The 19,933-nt window shown below is 52.7% G+C and overlaps 1 protein-coding gene across 1 annotated transcript in view; it reads right to left on the bottom strand.

The window, feature by feature from the left end:
* Positions 1 to 18,390, bottom strand: part of HCN4 (hyperpolarization activated cyclic nucleotide gated potassium channel 4) — a 96,307-nt gene extending 77,917 nt beyond the window's left edge. Inside the window, 1 exon segment of the mRNA XM_040077833.2 lies at positions 17,521 to 18,390. Coding sequence (XP_039933767.1) covers positions 17,521 to 18,224 — 704 coding nt within the window. The 5' untranslated portion in view covers positions 18,225 to 18,390.
* Positions 18,391 to 19,933: the final 1,543 nt, after the last annotated feature.

Here is a 19,933-nt window from a genome sequence, read left to right as displayed (position 1 = left end):
GCAGGACAGAATCCCCCCCAGCCCTGCTGCCCAGGCTGGGGCTCAGCCCAGGGCAGGGGGCTCTGGGGCTGTCTCTTAGTTCAGAGCCGCTCCAAGAGTGGCCCAGGACACACGACACCGACACCAGGGACCTTCCACGCTCATCTCCTTGTCACGGAAGTCACGGGGATGACAGGCTGGGTTCTAAACTATTTTGTGTTGACGTGTCTGTCTTGACATAATATGGGTTTATGTGAGCCGAGGATGACACTCTCACCACTAGGAAGCCAAATTTACTAAAATTAAACACCAAAATAAGGCAGAGAAATGACATGAGTCACACAACTAGGTAAGAATCACAGTTTGGGAGTGGGGTGTGTGGAGGGGACACTGCAGCGCTTTCTGCAAGCTGTTGGTTTGCCTTGCACTGACATATTTATGCCCTCATACTCTGCAGTCGTCCCCAAGGAAGTGACAAACCCTGCTAAGTCATCTGCCAGCTGAGAACAAGGCTTCCCACCACCCGAGATGCTAAAAACCTTCCTCCTGGGCATTGCTGTGCCCCAGCTCCTCGGGGCTGGCACTCACAGCTCCAGGGCCCCCAAAGGAAAGTGGGATCCCCTAATGGCTTCCCACTGCCAGAGGGCAGGGCTGGATGGGATATTGGGCAGGAATTGTTCCCTGGGAGGGTGGGCAGGGCCTGGCACAGGGTGCCCCTGGATCCCTGGCAGTGCCCAAGGCCAGGTTGGACATTGGGGCTTGGAGCAGCCTGGGATGGTGGGAGGTGTCCCTGCCCATGGCAGGGGGTGGAATGGGATGAGCTTTAAGGCCCTTTCCAGGCCAAACCATTCCAACATCCAGGCTCTCCTCGAGGCTCCAGAGCCCAAGTTTGGGATAACTGCCATAACCCCTGAAGCATGCAGCAGCAGGACAACCATCCCCACAGTAACCCACCAGGTACAACATCGCTGTGTGTGCCCAGCTCTGGGGCCAGTCACATCAGCCACCCCCCAAGGAAAGCCCAAAAAGCACCGGGAGCACTCCCCGTGTCTGAGGATGGAGCAAACCCGAAGCTGCTGTTCAGCTGCAGGATTTACTCCACCTCTGCTCCCAGGCACAACTCCTCAGTCTCTCTCCGACTTCCACAGCTCCCAGGATTTACGTCTGAGTCAGGCAACAGCATCTGCCAGTCCTCAGCAGCATGCACACATTCCCGCTGCGTGAGCCCTGGGTACGCCAGATGGGGCAGGGAGCAAAGTCAGCCCTCTTTCCTGGGTCATGGCAGCACAGGAATGCCCAAAGCTGCCAGAAAGAGGTGACAGGAAGCAGTCTGCGCTTTGCCAATGGTCTGCTGGGATGATGATACTCAAAACTGCCTCCCTCTAACGGCTCCAAGCTTCCTAAAGCACATGTTCAGCGAGGACAGGGAACGCCAGAGTGACAGAAGGTGTTGGCTGCGTGTGGCTGTCACCGCTGGCAAGGACAGCTCACCGCAGCCCTGGGGGTTACACAGCGCAGGTGAAGAACTCCTGGAGGAGAGGGGCCACCCCCAGTCAAATCCCTTCTTTCCCGAGTGTGGCTTTGGAGTTAAACACAACAGGGATGGCCAGATTTTTAGTGTGGATTTTGTGCACCCAGTGAATATAGCTCAAGCCTTAGAGGCAGTGCCAAAGGAGCAATGTTTAAGAAGCGTGGGTTGGGTTGGGTTGGATGAAGCACACACTACATTGTGTCTTGGACCTTTGTGATCCACATTACTTTCTGGGAATCCTCACTGGTGTACATCCTTGCTTTAGCCCTGGGGTGAAATGTCTGTGCTGGCATCACTGTTCCAGAAAAGGGTCACACCCTGCCAGAGCCTCTTTCCATGGGGAAGGAGTGGGGTGCAAGGAGTAAGGCACCTGGAAAGGGAACGAGGCACTGCCTGTGTGTACTTCAGCTTCCAAAGCACAAAATGCTTCCCCTGCCCTGCTCTCCTGCTGCTCACATCACACTCTTGTTTGTAATGAGTTATTCAGGCTGCAATGGAGCACTATGAATCCTCAAAAAGACTAATGCTGCTGGGATCTTGGGGCTATTCAGGTAGCCCAGACCCCAGACAAGAATGAATCACCTTCTAAAAATGCAGCAGTTAAAAAAAAAAAAAAAAAAAAAAAAAAAGTCCAATTGCTTCTGATTATTTTCAGTCTCAGAAGAAACATACTGTACTGAGGCTGTGCTTACCTAAGGCATCCACGTGAATCCACTATCCCTCCCCCTGGAATGGCTGCTGAATTAATTACTGCCTGTACTGAAACACTGAGGAGCTCCCCAGAGACTGGCTGCCTTTTGACCTCAAAGTTTTTTAGGGCAGGTGGCTGAGTCTCCCCACCAGCACCTGCCAGCTGGGGAAATTGAGGCACAGAAGGAGGGGCAAATATTCCAGAGGGCCTCACTCCCTCTGCAGAACTGAGAGGAGAGACCAGGAATTCTGACATCCAACCCAGTGTCTGAAGGGCACTCGGCTCTGAGCTTCAGATCCTCCAAAGCCCCTTCCAGTTCCTGAGGATCTGTCACTGTCCCTCCAAATGCTCCTGTGCTGGGCTGAAAGGAGGAAACCCAGCAGGAACCGACAGGCAGCAGGAGGCTGAGGGGAAAGGAGCAGGACTTGGTGCACACCCTGGGACAGCAGAATGAGGAACTCAGCCAGTGGACGTGTGAAATACACTCTCCCCAGATAGGACAGTGTCACACAGCTGCCCACAGAGGACCCTTTGAATCACAATTAGATGTAATATAACGAATTCAGTGGCCACATTCAGGACATTTAAGGCCTTTCCCCTCCTGTCAGACTGGCAGGAGGAAATCAAGCTTTTCACCTGCCTGTGTGGTGTGGAATGTGCTACACACACTCCTGGAAAGGAGCATGGGAGCATGTGCTGGGGATCCAGGCACTTCCACTCAGCACCTCCCTGCCCTTTGCCAAGGCCTGGGATGCTGCTGCATCTCTCTCCTGCTCTTTCCAGGACTCACTGCAAATTCTGCGACTTGTGGTGTGGTGGGGATTCCCAGGGAATTCTCCTTTATCGAAAGTTGCAGGGTCTGTGACCCACAGAGTCCTCTCCAGCCATCTGTTCCCATCAAGAAACCTTCAGAGCAAGCTGGAGCTGCAGCCTCTTCTCTCCTCATCATCCCAAACCCCCACTAGGTACGGGGGCTCTGTACATGTGCTGGGACTCTGCTGAGCAGTGCTGCTCCTCCAACACACCAGTGCCAGGGACAGGCAGACAGTGATGGGCACCACGAAAAGTGCTCAGATAAATCTTTCCCACTATGGGCTGGACTTGCCCTGCTCTATTTAAGTCAATGGAACAAAGCCACGGAGCCCTGGGGGAGCAAGTGCCAGCCCTAAATCATTTCTTTGATTAATTGTTCTTGGGAAGGAAGAATTCATTAAGCACGCCGCTCAGCAATTAGAAATAAATATATTTTTAGAATGAACAACCTGCCAGAAACAAGTTGTTTCAGAAATATATTCAGCTTGATGCATTTTCCATCAATACAGAACGAGGAGGCTCCAGCCTGCCAGAGGGACAGGCTGGGAAAGGGACACTGCAGGGACAGACGGGACAGGGCAGTCACTGAGGAGCTCCTTGTGATGTCTGCACCACTCAGGTTCAGTCTGCATGAGCAACCCGAGAGGAAATAAAGGAGTTTTTCTCTGTATTCCTATTCCAGCCATAAGCTGGGAATGTATCTCCCTGCTATTTCACAGGAATATGACAAAGCTGTTCCTACACACAGCTGGGGCAGAGCAGATATGAGAGTCATGAAAACCCAATAAATAACAACACCCCCCTTGTATTTCCACTTTGGCATCAGGCTCACACAAGCTCCAAGGGCAATGTGAAATAACAACCTCTGTAAAGAGTTTGGGACACAGAATTGCCACAGCCTTTAGATGTGAGACACACTGACACAGGAAATGGTGACCACAGGGACAGCAGGACAGGAGCCTGCTCCAAGGCAGTGACAGCCAAACCCCACCCTGGCCACTGAGGGTACAGGTGCCACTAAATGAGGTGTAAGGGTGTATTTTCAATTTTAAATCCATACTTCAAGGCAGGGATTCAGCACAGGCTCTGTTCATGCCTGAGCCCAGAGAACCACATGGAACTGTGAGATGGGCCCTTTGCCCTCCCCCACCAACCTAAAAAAAATCCACTTCTGGTCCTGAGCGTGGAAGAGAAAGCCCTAAAAGAACCTAAACATGCTCTGGGATCTGAGAGTCACAGTCACAAAAGACTATTCCAGGCTTTTAAGTTTTGTGCCTTAAAAGAAAAGACAAGTGCTATCCTTTGGTTGTGGTGCCTAGAGGCAAGTCTGCTCCCTGCCCTGTTTTGGGAATGTAGGATGGCAGCAGTGTCTCAATGAATTCCAGCTTTTCCAAGAAGAACACACTCTCAAAGGGCCTTCTTCCCTAAAACACAAAACATCCTTGTCGTTTTCCCTTCTGCACACACAGGACCCAATTTTAAGGCCACTGCAGCAGGCACTGGCTCAGCCTTTGGTTTCAGCAGGGATGTGCTGGGATATCACATAAATTGGCTGGGAACTTGTGCACTTCCATCATGATTACATGAATTCTGTGGTTTTCTTCCTTTTAGTTAATCCAGTCCTTCTGCTGAAGCTCAGAGTAAGGCAAGAGCCAGGGTTTTGCTCTTGTTCTTCCATGCCAGCAGAAATGTGTGTGCTGTGCCTCAGCCCAGCTGGGAGCCTTGGCACTGGGAGACCGCAGGGAGGCTGAGGAAGAGGAGGAGGAAGATGGGTCAGTGGTGAGGGCACCTGGGGAAAGCACTCAAGTCACTGCAGTGACTCCAGTGGAGAACAGCAGAGGGTCTTTGACTGGAGGCCAGGGAAAGCAGGGAGCAGATCAGCTCTGCTCTCAAGTGCATCCAAACCCAGGTTAGCTCATTAGATATTCAAACAGTAAATTAGGGACCTCCTTCAGGAAAGGCATCCTTGAATCAGAAATAGCTGTTCTGTGGGCAAGGAGCAGAAAATTCAGGGCTCTGAAGCACTTCCACTGTAGCAAGAGAGTCCCAGGCTGCCTGAATCCTGCCTTGAAGAGCCACTGCACAAACACCGAGCTGGGAGTGGAATCTGGGATCAGTGACAGCAGTGCAGCACCAGCAGGTCCCACCCAGTGTCAGCACAGGGCCTGGATGTGATTCGGGGTTCCTGTACGGGACACATGACCTGAGGGGCCTCCAAGGAGGGAAACTCGTTCCCAGAGCCATTCCCACACAGGAATTTGGCCCCATATGTCTACCAAGGAACCTCATTTCACAGGAATGATCATCAACCCTGCATCCACAAGAACCCCTGTGTGTGGAGGAATGATCTCACCCAGCCCTGCAGCCAGGCTGAGCTGAGGGAAATGCAGCAGAGCCACTGCAGCTCCAGGGCAGGGGCTGAGCAACGCTGGAGTATCTGAACTGCACTGCCCTTACTCACAGTGTCACCTGCCTGCCTGCAAAGGTCACGAGCTGCTCTGCCACAGCCAGGGGTTTTATGATCTGGGGAGTTTATGTTACTACAGAACTCCTTTATTGGAATGCCCTCCCCTCCTCTCCCTGAGCCAGCCAGGGCCATACTTTGCCTAGGAAAGGCAAGTTCTCCAAGAGCTTGTGAAGAATTCTCTGCCCTCCTCCTGTGCCCAGCTGTAGGAAAGCCATACTCCTCTCCGAACCACACCACTAGAATAGCCAACCCTGTTCTTTTTCCCTAACTGGGCTGCAGATCTTAGGATCCCACTTTGGGGCAGGCACAAGTTTCCACTGACTTGTCCTAACTTCAGAGAGGTGTCCCTTCCCCAGAAAAATCTTGGACACGGGGGTATGGAGAGAAAGCAAGGCAGGAAGCTTTGGGCCAGGCTGAGGAAATGGGAGGGCCTAACTCCTGGCACCTTGCTGAGCTCTTTCACAGCCTCTCTGCACCTCTTATCTGGGAGCCTGGGCAGCAGTGCTGCTGGCCTGCCACTCCTGAGAGCGTGTGTGTGATGACTGCACTGCAGGAAGTGGTTGAGAACAGCCCAGCCCTGTGAGAGCAAGACCCCAGAGCAGCTGCCAAGTCCCAGAGGGTTCCATCCCTCACTTCATCCACAGCCACGCTCGTGGATCCATCGTCTCCCAGTCCCACAGACACACCAGCACCTCTGCATTTCCTCTTCACCTGCACACAGGGTTGTGCTGATGGGGGGACTGAGCTGTGGAGAAATGACACTGCTTTTTGTCCTGCTTTTACATCTCAGCTATGGGAAACACAGGGCTGGAAACACTTCTGAGGGGGGTTAGGGTGGGAGGAAGAGCAGAGAGGAGGTGGTGGTGGTCTGGAAGTGGGAATGCCCATGCTGTGGTAGCAGGCAGAGGGAAGTCTGAGGGGCTCAGCTCTGCCTTACACTGCTCCCAGCCCCAGCATTCCCAAGGTACTTTATTATCAGCTGCACCCCCGGTGTTATGCACTAATTTCCACAGCAGACTCATTCACACACACACAACACACCCACCCACATGCAGCAATGGCTAGACAGACACAAAGCATGCAGCAGCCAATTATTTGGGGTGGGAACAGCTTGCATGAGCTCATGATGAAGCTTAGCCTTAATTCTGCTGAGCTGGAGAGGCTGGAGCTGTGCTCTGCTCTCCTGACTGACTGCGGAGCGCAGAGCAGGGCAGATGATGTCAAGGCAAATCTTTTTTTGTCTGCAGTGCAGATTTGGCTGTGTGAATTTACTTGCAAATGAGGCTTCCAGATCCCCTGTTAGAAAGCAGGAGTCCTAGGCCATACCCACAGCTGCCACTGATAGCCCAAATTCCTGCTCCTGCTGCAAAAGGGGTTGGAAGGCTTGGGCCCAACTTCCCATCAGGATCTGCAGGCAATGAGAATCCAGTGGGATCGACAGGCGGGGATGGGGAGGAGTGCCTGTGCTGCAGACACAGCAGAGGAGCCCCTCACAATGGAGGGGAGACCCCAACAGCTCAACTTTCCCCGTGGCTTCACAAACTGAGCCCTGCTCAGGCTTTAGCCAGCAGCCAAGGGCACATCTGGACTTTGACTGAAGCACATCTGTGAGCCAGGTTTTTGTTCCATTCCCAGCTGTGGAAGAGGCCGGGATGTTCCAGCCACAGCATCCACAGGGAATTGCCCTGACCAAGGCTGGCATGGAGCACACTCGTGTTTGCACCAAAACCAAGGGTCACAAGGCATCACCTAAAGATCCACCAGCCACGCAGCCTAGGGGATGTTTTCCAGAGCTGCCTTGCAGCTCCTGTGTCAGACCTGCTCTTTGGGAGTGTTTACTGAAGTCAGGAGTCACGTATTCCCAAAGAAAATGGTAGCACACCCTGCAGTGCACATGACTGGTGAGGGAAAGATGGAACATTTTCTTCTTAGAGCATCTCCAAACCCCATGCAGGGGCTGCACAATTCTCATTCATGGACATAAAAGGTAAAATCCATCTTGTCTGCCTCTCCATGCAGGCTTTTTTCCTGCCTTTTCCCAGCCTAGTTCTAAACCTGCCAGACAATAGAGCACCATACATGGAACTGGAGAGTATTGGTAATCTCTTCCCTTATCAAGACAAAGGAACCAATGATTCAGAAATTCCCTATCAGTACACGGATCCACTGCTTTTTGGGGTCCTAATAAAAGATGGACAAAAGGAGAGACCACATCTACAGCACTGCACAAAAAAGGAGAATCCCAAAGAAATCCTCATGAAACTACCTGGTAGAGACCAACCCCACCCCTGCTGGTAGCTCCTCTGGCATCTCCTGTCACATTAAAATATTACAGAGTCCCCCAGCATCTTCCATGGCCCCTGGCAGCACCATCACCCCTTTTTTTCAAGCTGGAGACATTAAGGCATGGAGAATTCAGTTCAGGATGGCTCACGGGTCCAACCTGCACGCCTGACATCCCTTCCAGCTTGTCCTTCTGTCTGCTAGGCACTGCTTGTCATTCCAAGTGCATCCACAGCTAAATGAGCACGATACGAGCGCTTTGTATGGGCATCAAGGAGAACAGACCATCATCTGCAGTCTAGACTGGTCCCTCCCCACGATTCTCAGGAAAATAGGGATGGAAAAATATATTCCTCTTGTTATTAATAGAAGTGTAACTTGTGCATGCATTAGTACTTTGAAGTGAAGGGGGAAAGGTCAAGCGTCAAGAATTTGTGCTTAATGAAAGCGGGTTTGCTATTGTTAAAAAAGCTGCAAGGAGCCAGGCATCATTATCTCTTCCCTTATCTGCTGGGCTGTGGGGAGCGCTGGCGCAGGACGGGGCAGGAGTGAGGCGGGCACTGCCCCGCTGTGCCCCACGCAGCGTCCCTGCGCTGCGCTCCGCACCTGGGCACAGCCAGGGCCTCCCCTGCCCCCCGTGAGGACAGCTGCCCTGCTGAGAGATGTCAGCGCTCAGCTGAGCGAGCCCCTTGCCCCGACATCGCTGGGAAGGAAAGGATTAGTGAAGTGGAGTCCTCCAGTCTCTGGAATGCAGCTGTTATCTCCTCCCAAGCGCTGATAACTGCCAGCAGTTGTTTTCCCACACCCAGCACATCCAAATGCATCTCCTCGGGTTTTCCAGGGTTTTCCATGCCCTCCCCGTGCGCAGGTGGGATGAGGATCACTCTGTAACAGTGCCCAGTTCCGACCAGGAGCAGCAGAAGCGGAGTTCCTGTGCTCCCAGTCCCACCGGAGCTGAGCGGTTACTCCGCGCACAGCTCCCGATCGCCTGGCACTCACAAACACCCTGAGCAGAGCTGTGACAACGAAAACCAGGAGTTACAGCTCCTGCACTGGAGTCAGCTGGCAACCTGCAGCTCCTCTCCTTCCTCTGAGCTCTGGAACAATGCATGCACACACACAGACAACCTCTCCATCCAAAGAGGCCGCGAGTTAAATCCTTAATTAGCACATTTGGACGAGCCACCGCAAACGAGATTAGCTCTCGCGCATCGCCGGGGAAGCTGCTGTGCCCCTGGAACGTGGAAGTGGTGGGCCCTCGAGCTGACCTTGGAATTCCCCCTTGGATGCTCATCTGCTTTGCTCTCACGGCGCTGTCTCCCCCTGCTGCCTGCAGCATCTCCTCGGGAGATAAGAGCCCGGTTTTCCTCCAGCCTGGTGCTAACGCCAGGGGTGACCACATTTGATAGTGCACGCAATGAATAATTCCAGTTTGGAAAGGGACTTCCCACCTAGCAAAGCATTCAGCACGGAAAAGGGGCAGGAAAAGGTCTCTCTAAGAGCACCTTGCTAGCCCGGGACACATCTGCTCCCTGTGCTGTGTTTGTGGAGTCCGGAGCGCTGTGTCTGCTGACAAACCCGGGGCTGGTGCTGTCAGCACTGCAGAGCTGCACGGAGCCAAGCTGCGTCCCGTTCTGCCCTGCGCCTCACCAAACCCCAGCCCACCCGAGGGCACCTGAGCACTCCTCACCGCCCGTCCTGGACAGCAGCTCGCATTTTGAACTGCACTGCTGCCCGGGCAGGAGCCTTTGTCCTGCCCTGCAGGCTCAGCACTGACAGGTTTACAGCCAAGGAGAGCTCAGCTCCGTGGGGATGAGCTCTGCAGTGCCGCTGGGGGCACGGGTCATCCAAACGTTTCAGAAAGGAACTTAAATCAACCCCGTTCACCATAATGACTCTGACTCTTGTGCAAGGGAAGTGAGGAAATCTCATGAATCTCCGGATTCAAAAGGCAATGATGTCACCAGCTGGGGGCTGCCTGGCTTGAAGGATGGCTGCGGACACCGCACCTGCATGCTCAGCCAGGGGAAAGCACGTGGGACACACACCTGCGAGGGAGGAGGACAGCACCTGCATCCTTCCACAGGGAAAAAAGCCCCAGCTTTGTTACACACGCAGCAAGGGATACGAGAGATCTGTCAGAGCTGGTGATGTTCTTAATCGTTCCTCCTGGCCTCGAGTTCTGGGAATGGTCTGATCCCTCCTCACAGCCTGGCCTGTGTTCCGCCACAGAGCGCTGGCACAAACATTTCGGGGGCAAATCTCAAGTAGCCGCTTCCCTGCAGCCTGACCTTTCCCTCACACTCAGCAGTGGAAATGGGCTTTTTGAAGTTCTCAAAAGGAGCTGGCACCTTGCTTTTTGAGTGACATTCATCTGTAGGTAAATTGATTTAATAGCTTGTTAGAGTGCCAATTAGAACCAACAATAACTCAATTGACCTATAACTGCCTTGGCACCACCACAGCTTTCAAAAATAAGAGAAAGGAGGAAATCTCTGCTCTGGCAGAGATGAGAGCTCAGATAGTTGGTTTTGAGAGCAAACTGAGGGATTCATGGGCTTGCTAATGAGATGCTCATAACACATCAGAAACAAAGACAAATTTCAATGGTTTCAAGCTAAAATGACACTATGTTATCTCCAGACAAAGATCACTCTTTTATCTGTGTAATAAATGGATTTCAGTGCAGCAGCAGTGACTCTAGAGCAGAAAAAAAACTCATTGCCACAGAAAGCACTAGCACAGTTACCTAACCAGAAAAACACTGGATTGAAACCCCAAGTTTACCTCCTTAAAATAGTTCTGCAAAGTCCTACACTGACTCTGTGGGTTTTACCCTCAGAAACCACATTTTTCCTTCAAATAAAATCTGTTTCATTCTCCTGCAGTGGAGATTGTGCTTCCAAACAAATTCATCATGTTAAATGCTTAGGTCTGAGGATTGAAATATTTCAAGTTTAAGAAACAGAAAATGGGTAGCTTTTGTCTAAACATTGGCAGTGTCCAAGGATAAGGAGAAGGATAATGTGGAAGGGTTTTAAATTACTGGGAAAAATGATCCATTCTTAAGTCAGGAAGGGGATGGAGAAAACTGAGATTGTTGGAAGAGTCGGAAGGACAATAGCAACTAAGAACATGCAGGAGGAAAAGGAACTGATTTGGAGAGACCCACTCAGAGAAAAAGCTGAAGGACAAGGATGGAGACTAGAACTGGACTGAGTAAATGCCAACCAACATACTGGAACATGGCAAGGGGTGAGGGGGAGAGGCATCACTGGAAACAAGGTGGAAAACAGTGGTCAGATGAGAAAGAAGCTGGATACTGGCATCTAGGACTGGCTGGACATGACCTCTGCACGAGGAGCCTAGGAAATGGAGATGGCACTGGGGGAATGAGAAACACAAACTTCAAGTGGGAGACGGCGAAGACAACAGGTTGGAAAGAGTGGGGCTGAAGGTGAGAAGGAGGAAACAAGCAGGGAGTTTGTAACAGGCAGAGTGTGTTTCCTTTGTGGCCTGGAGTAGCCCTGGAATGTGGTGCAGCATCTTTCCTTCGCTGTAGCTCCCTGCTACAGCCACTGCTTCATTCAGAGCAGAGGGCAGTGCAGCACAGCCTTGAACAGCTCCACACCTGCTAATGAGCCCAGAGATATTACTGTGCCAAGGGGAGAGACTGAGTTGTTTTTAAAACCCTAACAACTGTACAAAACACTGCATTAAAAACCAGACTGCAAAGTCAAAAGCTCGGGGTAGGAAATAGCAGACAGGAGCTCAGCTGTGTTATGTTACAGTCATGACATGGATCAAACCAGCGCTTCCCAGAGAATTCCTGCCTCCTCCAAGGCGGGAGGGTGGGCTTGGGGCAGGCGTGTGAGGAGGAGATTTTCTGTAAGAGCCCATTTCTTGCCCAGCCTGGCAGGCTTGCAGGGACAGAGAGAAGGAATTGCAGGTGGGGTGTGATGGCCAGGCCAGGTGAGCGGAGCCCCAGAGCCTCCCCCTCTGCCAGAAAGCTCCTGCAAAGTGTCAGGCAAGGAGCCCAGTCCCCAACTGTGACAGCAATAATACTCTGGGATGATGATGGGAGAGAACACGATGTCATTGTTTACAGCAGTGATTATTTTTTGCTATAACAACAGACAAACCAACAAGCAGCAGAGGCTTAGGAAGAGGGTGGGAGGGACGGGCCCATTTCCCAGTCTGGCTGCTCACAGAGCCAGCCTAAGAAATGGTCCAAACCAGAATGTGCCCACCCTCTCAAGGCACCCGTGGCTCCTCACACAGGTGCTCATTAGCCCTCCCGACTGCCAGGGATGGCCCATTCCCTGCACTGCCCCCGGGGCAGAGCTCTCCCCAAGGGCGTGCTGTGTCAGGCCTCCTGCTCTGCACAACTGGGCCTCAGTTCCACCACACCCAGGGATGGTTTTACCTCAATCCCCACCAGTCTGTGCCACCTCACTATAACCTGGGGATGATATTTCCAATTTCCTCGCTGTCAGGAAGTGAACTGAACATTTATTGTTAGCATAGTGAGCATTTTGTAAAGCCATGAGAAAATTAAGTTTTCTTCTTTTTCACATTAGGAGCTGAATAAGATATAATAAATAAGATATGTTATCTTGCAAGAAGAGATGGAGAAAACATTAAATTGTTTTTCCCAAAGGAGCCACCCTGACTGTACTGAGGGAGGAGTTTCTGTGGGAGAGATAATGTCTTCATCTGTTGGCAGAGATTGGTATGAAGGGCCTGGCTTAACTTTATGCAAAAATCTTAACTACAGCTTTGTTATATGTCAATGCTTGCTTTATTATTTATTTATGTTATTTTATATCACTTTCTGCATGTGAAAATACCATAATATTAGTCCTGAAGTATTGTACCATGATGACCCACTGAGGTGTTGCCTTTACTGAGGCCTGCCTGTTTTCCAGCTCAGGCATGTGAACGTGTTTCCTACAAAAAGGTGTACTCCTTCGCTGACTCCCTGCTCTGGGGTTATTTATCCTCTGCCTCCTGACAGGTGAGCTGGAGCACCAAGCCTGACTAGCCTATGGACATGGGAAGTATGGATGCAGGAGTTTCACTGCCTTAGGTCACGGTCACAAAGCCACGGTTCTTCTGCGGCCTGACTGAAAGTGCATTGAAGACAGCAGAGACCAATGCATGTGTTCAGCAGAATTTGGATTATCCTCCGTATGATTCCTGTTGGGATCCTCTCGTTCTGCTCCAACGAAGTGCCCTGGGAATTGGCCAGGAAGCTCTCTGCAGCAAAGGCAGTGGGATCTGTCTCCCATCTCCACGTGCAGTGTCCCGCTGCTACCCCAGGGACACAGCATCACCACAAAGAGGAGGAGAAGAGAGCCAAGCCTGGGAGCTGCCCCCTCCAAACCCGGCCTGTTGGCACTCCCCGTTGGATTCCAATGCCAGGCACAGCTCCTGCCACCAAAGCCACTGCTCCCTGCCCTTTTCCTGAGCCAGAATTCCCTCGTGCTGCACATCCTGCTCCGTGCCGGGCACTTGGAGCAAAGGGCAAGTCATGGACTCAGCCTTTGGGCGTCGGCAGGAACGGAGGGAGGGCAGCACAAGGAGCAGCACTTTGAGCAGGAGATGGAGAAAAGGACATTATTGGACTCTCCACATATTGTTTACCCTCCTAAAGCACGGGGGAAATCTTCCTGGTGAGAACGGTGTGCACAGCCAGAGCAGCGCTCAGAGAGGCACTGGAAATTGGATCTGCTCAGGAGAGTGGGGAAGGTAAACACACATCCCTCCCATTTCTGCTCCATCCCACAGTGCTACTGGGCTCAGTTAGGAGGACTATAATTAGTAAATCCCACTGGCTGCCACCGAGAAGGGAGGCTGAGGGACACTGCAGCACGAAGGGAAGCAGAGATTTTGTTCTTTCCCCTTACACCTCACACCTGAGCACCTGGTTTTGGCTGCCACAGAAACCTCCCCAGGGTCCCAGCAGCCAGGGAGCTCTGGCAGAGAAAGCAAACGAAAGAAAGGATCTGTTTGCACACAAGTATTGCAAGTAATGGAGACCAGTGAAAAGAATTCTAAAATCTGTAGTTGGGTCTGCTATCGAGCGGAATGTTTGCCATTGTTTTCAAAGAGACAGCAGCTTCTCTTCACTGTGAGGAAGTTAATAGATTGCTGGGCAGTGAATAATGTGCAGTTCTATTTACATCCACTGCTGGGACTATTTTGGGCCCTCAGATAGTGTATCTGTTCTCAGGTCTTTCTAAAAGCAGCATGCTACACTTTTTTTCGCAAGCAATTCTGGGCAGCAGCTACAACCCATATGCTCCAGTCAGCTACAAACTAGACAGATCATTGTTTGTCTGGAATTTTTTTATTAAACCAATTGTACTGGATCAATGCTTCCTCTAAGCAATAAAATACAATTCTGTCTACCCAGTGGAAGAGCTTTCAAAGTCACAGATAAATCTTGATCTAGGAAATACAGTGTGGCTCTGCACTGATGTGCAATCAACCACAGATGCAAATGAACTCCAGCTGCCAGCACACACATCTGCACCTCAGAACGGGAGCCAGGACTCTTAACTTTCATTAGAAATTGCTAAGACACCTTTTAAGTGCTTCTAGAACCAGCCCACTGCATTAGTCAGGAGTACTCAGGGGCACTGAGCTTGATTTTTATAAAGGTCATTTGATGTCTTTTCCCCTCACAATGGACTAAAAGCAGAGATCAACAGAGCCTGAATCTATATTAATTTGTTTTACTCTTAGAGGGTCATAGATTTGCCACTGGAATTAGCCCTATTAGATGCTAAAATGATAATTTAATGAGACAATGATGAAAGCCTCTGTTCTATTCTAAATCAGGAGCTCCTTTCGAAGCGGAGCGCGGAGGGGCAGCGACTCCGCGGAGTCGGAGAATGGCACCAATGTCATCTCACAGCGGTGTGTCGGCCTGGCGTGTTCCATGCAAACTTCCCAGCTCCAGCTGCTCGGAGCCGGCAGTCACGAGGGCTGGAGCCCCAGCAGAACCCGCCTGGCGGAGGGGAGGCGGCTTCCTCCAAAGGCACAGAAAGCGAGCTCGGGGTCTGAACCTTCCTTCACCTGATACTCGACCAGCAAACGCTGCTGCACAGCCTCGGTGCCAGCGAAGGGCAGGATAATGGAGCCTCCGAGATCCTGAGGCTCCGGGATCCGCACCCGGCTGGAACACGGAGCAGTCAGGAATTGCACTGCGTAATTCCCCAAGTGTACGACACCCTCCTTTCGGGCACGGGTACAGCTCGTGCAGGTATTTTGGTAAGATCTGCTCTTTGGTGCAATCTGCTGCATTCCAGAGGTCATAAAACATTAGCTATATTCATGGGAGTTGTTTCCAAGAGAGATGCTTTAGCAGAGGGCAAGAGGGAACACCAAGCCCAAAGAGAAGGTGGGAAGGCTCCCACTCTTCCCCCTCAAGGCAGCCATTGGCCACAGGTCACTTTCCATAGAAGCCCAGGCACGTGCTCTAAGCAGCATTCCTATCCAAACAGATCTGCTGCAGGTGACCTAGAAACAGGGGTGAACAAAGCCTGCCTGGAAATATCCCCCCTGAGCAGGCAGTGGTGCATGCAGCTCCTCCCAGCCTCGGCACATGGCTCCAGACACTCACCCCACCGCCCCGGCCCAGGGGGACAGCAGGGACACAGCCCGTGCTGCTGGGCTGGGCTGGGCTGGGCTGGGCTGCTACACCAGCTCAGAAGGAAACCAGCCCACCTGGAATGTGCCCCAAGGGACAGACATGCAGCTTGGATTGCCAGCTTCGTCAGGGCAGGGTCTGCTATTAACAGCGGGAGTCACCCATGCACCCACAGAGCTCTGCATGCACGAACAGCTCAGTGCCAGCCGCTCCATGGCATCACCTGGCTCGGGGAGCCAGGGCTTGCCAGCACACTCCATTCCTTTGGGCAAGGCCAGGAATGGCCCCACAGCCAAGTGCCTCTGGAATGAAAAGTTACCTCATCGTATTATGGAAAAAGCACTGGTTCTGCAGGAACCTTAAAATCCCCAACTCTCGGGACCGTCTCACCTTGGGCAAGGTGGTTACCTCAGCTCCTCCGGCTCAAGTTTGCCAGGCTGGTTCTGTGCTGAAAACAGGCACAGATGTGGAAGGGAATAAACTCACTACAGAGACAGAAGGATATGGAAGCTGAACACTGCTTTTGCCTAACTCCAGATACAATGCAGACACTAAACCCCAAATTCCCTGAGGGTGCGACACGCAGAGCACGCCTTGCTAGAATAACCCAAGAAAACACAGCAGGTAAACTCCAGACTCACAGCAAATACTGCAAATATAGCCAAGAGTATGAAACTGGTTTTGTTCTTTTGAAAGCTGCTCATTCTCACATTTCAGTGTTTGGGAGCTATTACTCGGTCAGTCTCACTGGGAGGCAATTTTCCCCGGGTTCCGGTGTGGGATTGGGTAAGGCTGTGCTTGCAAGGACTCTGCATCATGCTGTAGCTGCTGGAAACCCTCCTAAGCTCAGTCAGCTGTGTGCTTGGGACACTTGAATGCACTGAATTTAAATGACAGTGCAGTCCTCCAACTCACAGAGCCTTCTAATAACATTTGTTAATCCAAGCAAATATCAAGGAATCTGGTCAGTGCCAGTGCTGAATCCGCTAAGCGTGTGGGCTGCTTGCTAAATCCCTAATAGGTTGTGTCAAGAGGTTTGTCATTCCTGCCTTTGGGAGGCCAAATCCACCCCAAAACTCCTTCCTGCAATTATCTCACTAACTGTATTTTTGGGAATCGTGCATGGTTCCTTACAGAGTCCACGAATTCCATAAAATCACGTAGCGTGACAAAGATATGTTGGAATAATAATCTTCTACTGTGTGCTTTTAAATGTGAGTTGTAAGCCCATTGTAATTAAAGTTGAAGCAATAAACCTTAGCCATTGATTGCACTCAGTAATTAATTATTGATTGCAGTGCTTTACATACATATTGCAGAGGACAGTTCACCTGTACAGCAGACGATACTTTGCTTGGAAATACCCAAACACAGCCCCTCTGCTATCCAGGACTTCACAAAAACCGGCTCTAGGGTTCCCAAGTTCATTTCCTTATTAACCTCCACGGAAATGTTGCTGTGGGGTGAGAGCAAGCCATTACTTTGGCAGAGTCAGTGTTAACTATTCTCAATCCAAACTAATTTTGCAAAAGGGATGCAAAAGGGGCTTATTAATCTAATTAAGAACCTTATTAATGAAGGCTGCCTTCCCCTGCACATCCCAGTTCCTGACAAGCCATGCTGCAGTAAGACGCCTACACAGCAGCAACAGTAGCAACATCCCTGCCTTACTCTTGGGAAGGAGCAGGGAGAGGACTCGGAGGTGTGAAGCATCAGTCAGGCAGAGCATCCATGGAGATGCAGGACTAGTTAAGATCAGACACCACACTTTTAGTCTGGAGTTGTGCATCAGGTGGGAACAGTTTTTTCCCCATTTACAACGAACTTAAAGAGAGCCTTTCCATTATAAAAAGCCGAAGACAATTGGTTTTAAAACAATTTAAAATTACTAACAGCGTGGGGACACTAAAATGAAGGTGAAATGTAACTGAAACCTGCAGCTTGTTTGAGTGGAGCAGATCTTGGCTGTGTTCTCCAGCTCCTCTGGCTAGGAAATGACCCAGGAAAGTTCTGTCGGGGTGGGTGCCCTGTGCAGGAGGTGGCATGGGAAGGGGCAGGCCAGCTAGTTTGGAGTGAGCCGGGAAAGGGGGGGGTTGTACCTGAAGTCGCTGTAGGGATGGATGATCCAGAACCCGGCAGACTTAACTCTTTCCTGCTCCCGCTCCACGGCCTTCTGGCTGCCAAACATCCTCAAGGAGAATTTGTTGACCCCCGGCTGGAGCATGGCCCCGAACTGCCTCTGCATGAAACCGGCCTGGCCAAGCCTCTGCTCCTCATCTGGGGTGATCTGGTCGCACCCTCCACCTCCCTCCACTTTGATGGAGGTCGAAGAGCAGGCCCGGGGGGGCGGCTGCTGGGGCTCCGGGGGGGAGGCGGGTGGAGGGGGCACGGGCAGCCCCTGCTCCAGCTCCCCGCTGCCGGGGGGGCTCTTGTCCTCCCCGGGAGAGGCCGGCTCCCCCTCGCCGCCGATGAGCCGCTTCTCCTCGGCCGCGTCGTGGAGGTGCCGGCTGGTGAGCGAGGACAGGCTCCCTTTGAAGCGGCGGCAGTCCCCGTTGGTGCTGGTCTTGGCGCCCTTGCCGCCGGCCTCCGTCTCCAGCAGGCCGGGGTCCCCCCCTCGGCCGGGGTCCCCCCCGAGGGCCCGGGTGCTCCCAGCAGAGGGCGAAGGCAGTGGCTTGAGCCTGATGCTTTTCCTGCGGGTGTCCTTGTCGCTGTCATCCTCCTCGTCCATGATCGACGCCTTGGGTCCGATCTGCTGGGGCAGGCTGTAGAGCCTCTTGCGCATGGAGGGGGGCAGCTTGTCCATGGCCGCCGCTGCTGCTGCTGCTGCTCGGGGTAGGGAGAGACCCCCCCGCTCTGCCCAGAGAGAGGAACCGGCACTGCCCCCAGGCCCCTGCCCCCGGCTCACGGGGCACAGGGAACCAGAGACTGGCGTGTCATCTCCTTACCGGGCTGTGGCATCCACAGGCTCTGCATCAAAACACGGGCTCTGCATCCAGAAGGGAAGGGAAGGAGGGGAAAGAAAAAAAAAAAAAAAAAAAAAAGAGGGAAGGCAAAAAGCTCCCCCTTCTCCTCCGTTGTCCCGATTTGGCTACTTGCTGCTTGTCTCCCCTTGGTGAGTGTTACTGCAATCCCTGTCTGCTCAGATGCTGAGCACTGGGCAAGAAGTCTAGAGGAGAGCCACACACTTCTGGCTGGAAGGCGAGGGAGGGCGGCAGCGGCGGCAGCAGCCGCCTTGCCATGTTGGCTTCGAGATGCAAATGTGCCGTGGCTCCCGGCGGGCAGACATCATCCGGAAAGCGAAGCTCAAGCCGCAAACTCCTCAACCTGCCGGCCAATAACACAATGAACTGCAACCTGCAGCGGCCACTGCTTGCTTACATCACTGTCATCACTTATTCCTCATGCAGCCCCTGCTCCTGGGAATATTCATGAAGCGATCCCATTCTATTGGGTTGCCATAGGAGCGACTACAGCGCACAGGCTCTGCCTACCTGAGACAGCACCCGGGCTTCTTAAAGGGGCAACGCCCGGCAACCGCGGGGCTGCGCGGCCGCCGCCGCGGGCACCGCGCCCCGGGCGCTGCGGGCACCGCGCTGCGGGCACCGGGCAGCGCCGGGCCCCGGGCCCGCCCCGCCTTAGCGGCCACGGCCGCCGCGCCGCCGCCAGCTTATCAACAGCAGCATCGTAAACGTGACAAAGTAAATAAATACGAGCGACAATATTCCTTTTTCTCTTGGATGCGGGCGCTCCCTGCTCCGCCCGGAGGTGTGGCTGCTGGGGGCAGGTTTGCTCGTGAAAGGCACGGGGGGTTTCGTGGGAAGGGGCGAACCCAAACCTAAAGGAAAACCAGCGGTTCACCTTGAAAATCCCACTCGCATGCAAAGCAGGGGCTCGGGAGTGCCCGTGTTCCCTAGCAGAAGTTCGCCTGCCGGGAAGGCGCTGCCTTTGCCCCCGTCTGCAGCGTCCCGGAGGTTTGGCAGGACCCTTTTTCCCTGGCTGTCGGTACTATCGCTCTCCTGCGGGGTTGGATGTGGAGAAGTCATTCGAAAGCGAATAAATAAAAGGCAGCTGCGTGTGGGCGAGCTCCGCCGCTGGCCTGCGGGAGGCTGGGCTGGCAGCGTGGGCTGCGTGGGCTCTCCCCGCGGCGGGGGAACCCCACTTCCCAGGGGGCTCCTGAGTCAGCACTGCCCGCGGAGGCTGCTCCGGGAAACAGCTCCGCCCGGGAATCCTGCGGCCCCTCACTGCTACCCACCAGCTACCGCCTCTAACAGAGGCCAAAGCACTGGGGAACCACGGCCACAATTAGGCATTTTGATATTGGAGAGGGTTTTTCTGGGGAAAAAGAGGGAAAGAGGTGGCAATCAGCTCTGCCGGTGCTTCTTTGGGAATGGCTGCTTATTCTGTTTAAAAAGCTCCCAGACTGACCAAGTGGTTCAAATCGTACCGAGTGCCCAAGCCTCTGAAACCAGTGGAGTAAAATTAAGAATCTGTTTGGCCATACGAGAGAATTTG

This window comes from Hirundo rustica, chromosome 13 (genome assembly GCF_015227805.2).
Source record: "Hirundo rustica isolate bHirRus1 chromosome 13, bHirRus1.pri.v3, whole genome shotgun sequence".
Taxonomy (NCBI): Eukaryota; Metazoa; Chordata; class Aves; order Passeriformes; family Hirundinidae; genus Hirundo; species Hirundo rustica.
Note: the sequence above shows the minus strand (reverse complement) of the source record. Positions and strands in the feature narration are given on the sequence as shown.